This window comes from Antechinus flavipes, chromosome 5, assembly GCF_016432865.1.
Source record: "Antechinus flavipes isolate AdamAnt ecotype Samford, QLD, Australia chromosome 5, AdamAnt_v2, whole genome shotgun sequence".
In the NCBI taxonomy this organism is placed as follows: Eukaryota; Metazoa; Chordata; class Mammalia; order Dasyuromorphia; family Dasyuridae; genus Antechinus; species Antechinus flavipes.
In genome coordinates this window covers 296,528,298-296,534,191 of record NC_067402.1, presented here as the reverse complement: position 1 = coordinate 296,534,191, position 5,894 = coordinate 296,528,298, and the positions used below count along the sequence as shown (strand labels likewise).

General features: G+C 42.8%; 1 protein-coding gene across 1 annotated transcript; it reads right to left on the bottom strand.

Moving 5' to 3' along the window:
• Window positions 1–208: 208 nt before the first annotated feature.
• On the bottom strand, window positions 209–1,401 carry LOC127538786 (E3 ubiquitin-protein ligase Mdm2-like). Its single transcript, XM_051962528.1, has 2 exons — window positions 1,360–1,401; window positions 209–783 (listed from the first exon to the last, which is right to left on the bottom strand). The coding sequence occupies exons 1-2, from the start codon at window positions 1,399–1,401 to the stop codon at window positions 217–219; spliced, it is 609 nt and encodes a 202-aa protein (XP_051818488.1). The 3' UTR covers window positions 209–216.
• Between the last annotated feature and the right edge of the window lie 4,493 nt (window positions 1,402–5,894).

The following is a 5,894-nucleotide window of genomic DNA, read 5'->3' as shown; positions in this document are numbered from 1 at the left end:
GGAAAAGACCAGTAACCAAATATTTTTTCCTCAAGGAAAATAAAATAATTTTTTTTCCCAAAAAGCAAACTGCACTAGAGAGAACGAAAATACTCATTTTCTCAGAAAAAAAGTACAAAAATAAAATTTTCAATAAATTTCACAGGCACGTGTGAACATTCTTAAAAGAGCATTTCATGTACAGGATTCTACGGTTCCACTTTTAGTATAACACATTTAGAGAAAATAAGTTAACACAATCATTTGAATCGGCTGCCTGCACACTGGACAAGGCTTATTTCTCTTTTTCAATTTCTTAGCACATGTAAAACATGCCATAAGATGTCCTGTCCTTCCATGGACAATGCAACCATTTTTAGGTCGGCTCTGACAGATGACACAGGTCTCTACTGTGCTGAGGGGAAGAAAACATCCCATATTTTTTTCTTTGTCTTGTGCTTCTTTTCTCTCAAATTCTCCAGCATCTTCCTGACTACTACACAAGATACTTTTAGATGTTGATGGCTGGGAAAAATCCTTACTCTCTTGGGAGTCTAATGTCTGTACTATCTTTTCATCACTTTCCTCAACACATGAATCTTGAGAGTCATTGATTTTATCGTTCTTACAATCTGGAACGTCAAAGCCCTCTTCTTCCCTTTGTGGGGGATTTTCTATTGTGCCTTTATCCAAAACTTCACCTTTCTCCTCAGAAAGCCAATTTTCTCGCGAAGTCCAACATCTGTGGCAACATGGTGGAAGTGGAGGGTTTATTTTGTCACAGGAAGGACACTTCCAATAATCCTGCAATGAAATAAGTAGAATCAGTCTCAATAATTCTTAAACATCCATAATAACAATGCTAGTTATCACAATTTACTCAGTCTGTTTATTAAGAAATAATTTATTTTGCCATAGAAAAGATTTTCCACCCTTACTTTTTGTTGTTGTTCTTTTTCGTTTTGTTTTCTGACTCATTTTTTTCCTCTCACCAGAAAGCCCTGCTCTCAGGCAGGAACTCCGAGACAGGAGAGGAAGTGTCTCTTTAACACTCCCCCCTCCCCCAGACCAAGGAGACACATGGCCGTTTTGGGGACCCCACCCCTTTCTAGGGTCCCAGGCCAGCGCTCTCTTTATCTGTTCTGGGGAGATAACCAGAGAAACTTAAGAGGAGCCGTGTTTGAGCCCTTCTCCACTCCACTGTCAAATGCAATGGAGTCTCTAATGGTTAGGCTGTAGCCAGGAGGAGAAAGGTCACTGAATTGGGGTGAGTTTAGAGAATGTCTCTGCCCACTGCTATTCCCTGGACAGGGGTAAGCGGTCTCTCCTTCAGGTTTTGCTCTCCCAGCAAGATTTGGGGGCTTAGATGAGCTGTCCCGCCTTCAAGTTCCTGCGTGGAGCCGCCAGAGAAGCCCTCGCCATTCGGGAGGCACCTAGCCGAATAAGATGGCATCTCTTCCTTCCTGACCCTCCCTCTGGCCTTTCCTCCCCCTCTTCCATGGAGTGGGGAGTGTAGAACTCGAGGCCTGTTTCAGACCTCTCCCATGTGGCTTGGCAACCTGCCATTTAAATGCCTCTATCCTGTCCCCTTCTTGGGGTTACTGTACAGTGGGGAGATTGGGGACTCAATCTTAATCTTCTCAAATCTCCAGAAAGGTTTTCCCCAACTTTTAAAACATAACTTTGCTGGCAATCTGGACAAGTGAACCGCGCCCCTCCCAGACCTTTACCTGGCTCTCAAAAGCCGGAGCTTCCAGCCCTCAGGAAGTGTGCTCGTCCCATACCTTTTAAAACGGGACTCGGTTTCCCCATTTGGTCATCCTGTGTTAGAGCAATGCCTCCCTTCACAAGCTTTTAATGGCAGAAACCTCAGAATTTACGCTTTTGCACACTCACTTGTTTACAAAGACCGGGGATTTTAAACTGCTCTTGGTTTTTTTTTTCTTAGCCTCAGGGCACTACTTAAAACTTTTTCTCAGCTGCTTGTGCAGAGATAACCTAGCTAAACCAGGCTAGGTCTGTCTCTCTCTCACACTTTCCTACCTAACCCTACAGGTGGGAAGTCTTTCCCTCCTAATTTTCTCAGTTCCAAGATCTTTTGCTCTTAGCACACTCGGTTCTATTCTTTTCTGGCTTGGCGTTCTATGTCCCTGCCAACAATTAAAGGGCTCTTTTCTGGGCTCCAGCCCTGGCCAGGTTGCAGCTTCAAGAAAGACCTTTGGAATGATGGCTGGGGAAAAAAATTCCAGGTCAAGGCAAATTAAATCCTTTAGAATTGGATTCTTTGGCTTCTCTCTTTCATTTCTTGACTGCAGCAAGAAATGACTCAATGGGAGAAACTGAAGCCATTTAAGAATTCGGTGAACACTTTAAGGAAAGAGATCTCTGTTTTTCCTGTAGTGCTTTTCTCAAACTCTCTTGACTTGTTCTCTTTTCTACACTACGTCTCTAGGAGCCCAGGGGCTATAGAATATGCATAGTGTTGAGAGTTAAGCTAGGAGCTACTGAAATAGAGAACACACCCATTCCTACCCTGCCCTGGATGTCGGTGGCCCTCCTAGGAGGTTTCCACTGAGGCAAACCCCACGTAATTCCTTCTCTAATGGGGGGCACAGTCCAAACTTCCCGGAATTTGGCCGGGCTCAATGCTCAGGGGGGATTCGTCCGTATAGTAGGGACGCCCACATGGACGAAATCTTGTTTTTGGCAATGGTTTTGAAGAGGGCCTTTGTGACACCTTCTAAAGACGTCTAGGAAGGTTACGTTATAGAATAGGAACATTTTCGGGTTTTGCAACGAATTAGCTTCCCTCTCCCCAGTCCTAGAGCTTCTCCCTTAAGTTGTCTCTTAGTGCAGAGACAAAAGGCTGGACGTGAGAAAAATGCCTCAATCTCAACACCTGAACTCCGGATAGATTAGCTTAATTCCAATCTCTCTCCACCCACCGACTCTCCGGACAAATCCATCCTCTAAAGTGCTTTTTTCTTTCCAATCCTGGGACTAATTAACACTTGTGCCCTCAGGCAAAACACACCCCGCACATTAGTCTCTTTTAAAACTGAAAAACTCAACCTAAAGAAACCTAGGACCCACCCACCTCTTCAACTTTTTCGGGCTCTAAACCTCAATGTTTCTTCCACTCTGCTGCTAATAGCTCTTGGTTTCCCTTTAACTCTAACCTGAGACTCAGCTCTTATCTTCTCGGGGCAACTTCTGCCTCCTGAAAAAACACTCGGAGAGGAGCCGAAGTGCCTTTTCATACAAATCTCTCCCAGTCTTAGGCCTGGCCAATAAATGCCTTTATTGAGGACTCACACCTCTACTAGATCTCATTTACTGCCGTATCCTTGCACCAAATCCAAGGGGTTTGCAGGGGAGCTCTGTTTGATTCCCTGTACCCCAAACTTTCCACTAGATCTCAACTAAACCCTAATTTCATTTAGGTCCCCCAAATCTAGACCTTGACACTGGGACAAAGGGGAAGAACTTAAAATGCAGAAAGAGATAGACTTTTTTTTGATAATGACTACAGCTGGAATTTCCTTTGCTGGACTATTATAGATACATTATAAGGAATTTTTTTCCCCAGGATTTTTAAATTTACTCAATAGTAGCATAGTGGAAGAAGCAGAGTAAGAAAAATATTTGTTACTTAAAAAATTAAATTACCTATTCTTTAAAAGGAAAGACTCAGTGGGAATTCCTCCCACTGAGACTACTGATTGCCAGGACCATACGTACCAGTCTTCCCTGGTTTGATGCGAAGATGAGCGAGTGTTCTCACTTCTCCTCTCTGTCTCTCTCACACAAACGCACACGCAGAGTCATAAACTCAGAATTTGCTCATAGAAACGTATGCATCCTGAATGTTATTATCATTTGTTGATTCTAAACCCTAATACTCTGGCACAATTCATGGATGACAAAAGGAAAAATGGTCTAAGGCTTGAATAAGAAATTTTAAAAACTCAGCCAAGCTATCAAGGGATTGGGGAATCTCACTGTCCCTAGAGAAGGAAGTAAAGACATAAGCAGAGGGGATCAATGATCTCCTGATTTCATCCTCAACACCACAAAACCAAAAACATTAGGAGTTCCTAAGCTACATATCAGTGACAAAGTATCCACAAAGCAACCATTTTTTAAATCACAAGAGAATCATAGATTCAAATTAGAAAAAGACTTTTCAAGTCATCGTGTCCAAATCCATTATTTTCTACAGGAGGGAACTGAGATTTAGGGAGGTTCAATGACTGATCAAAGATCTGCATATAATACATTATGAGGAACTTTCCTTGTGAGAATTGCCATGTATGCACATCAGCTGGTAGAGTGGACCTAGGAGGTAAAAAGGGGCTTGGACTCTGAGGCAGGAGGTTGTGTCTTACAGGTGTTAAAGGTTCCTTGAGATGGTGAGGGGTGTGTCCTCTTATTAGATCTTTTCTTAGGACACAGCACTAACTCCAGGTGTCTCCTTTCTGCAGATCCATCTACGCAGTGCCCAGTGGGTTAGGCACAGAGGAGAATTAACCTAGAGGAGAGTACAGATACAAATGAGCTATTAGTCCATGGGCAAAAAGGATGGAGAGAAATGAAGAGACAGAGAGACAGACAGACACACACACGTAGGGAAGGGCAGGCAGAGAGAGAGTAGAAAAAGTAGAAAAGGGAGGTGGAACAGGTTGTTCAGGACATAGCCTAGGGTTTGCCACAACATCTCACTCTGGAATGCTGTCTCCCAGGCACCGTTCCCCTGCTCAGTCCTTCTTGGATCTGTGACCCAAACTGTACAGTGACTGACAGAGTTCTCAGTTTGCTCCCATTCCAGGGCCCCCTGTGCTGTGTCTGAGGCTCCTCTTTGATCTGATATACAGCCTCTCCCCATGATCTAATATGTTATATGACAATATCAATAGATAGGTTCATCACCATAAAGGCAAGAAACCCACCTAAAGAGGATAAGGGAGATATAAAACACGCCAGTGAGAAGATATAATCAAAGTAAAGATTCAGACAACAAAGTGATATTCCCTAAGAATGAGAGGTAAACGATGCCAGATAGGAGAGGAAACATTCCTAATTAAAGCCAGATGTGGTGGAAAAATTCTTGGGGTCTCTTATCAATATCAGATTTAGATGACCTTGGTAGTGAGACTTTGTTTTTTGGGACCTCATACTGTGAAAGGATCTAAGTTAGCCCTCTAACGCAACCCAAGGAGAATGATGCAAAGGCTGTGACTGATCAAGAGCTCCGATCAAGCAAAAGCCAAAAACATCATCTCCTTTAGCTTAACTGATTCCTTATGGGAAGCCTATCAGTGTTATACAACATCAAATAATATAAAGTCTATGATTGTTAGACATGAGGAAATCCATGACAAAAGGTGGCCATGTTCTACTATGACACTCTTGGGCAGTAGCAGAGGCAAAACCAAAAGCAAGATCTCAACTATAGGATCAATGCTATCCTTCTTACAATCGCAAGATGATGAATCTGAATAATAAAGGTGACTCCAGGCTTCCTCCTGGACTTGCAAGGAGAAGATTGCTTTACTCTTTTAAGCTTTCAGAAGAACTTCCTTCATAGGTTCTGGAATTTCATACCTTAAGCAAATCACTTGATTCTTCTTGGCTCAGGTTTCAACAAACTTCAAATCCATTAGCTTTTAGGAGGCTTGGAGATGGGAGGGTCTCAGTTGTATTTCTATTGAAAGAAAGATAAAGCTCATCTTGGTGGCTGGGGGAAGAGCACAAGCAAATCCTAGTTTTACCTCCTACTGGACATGAGACAACAAGAAAGTTAGGCAACTCTTCTAAGCCTCAGTACCCTCAAATAAAAGAAAATGGTCATTTTAAAAATTGTATTAGAAGTGAAACAGACCTGTCTGCTGAGAAGAGCTCTCTTTATCTCTATG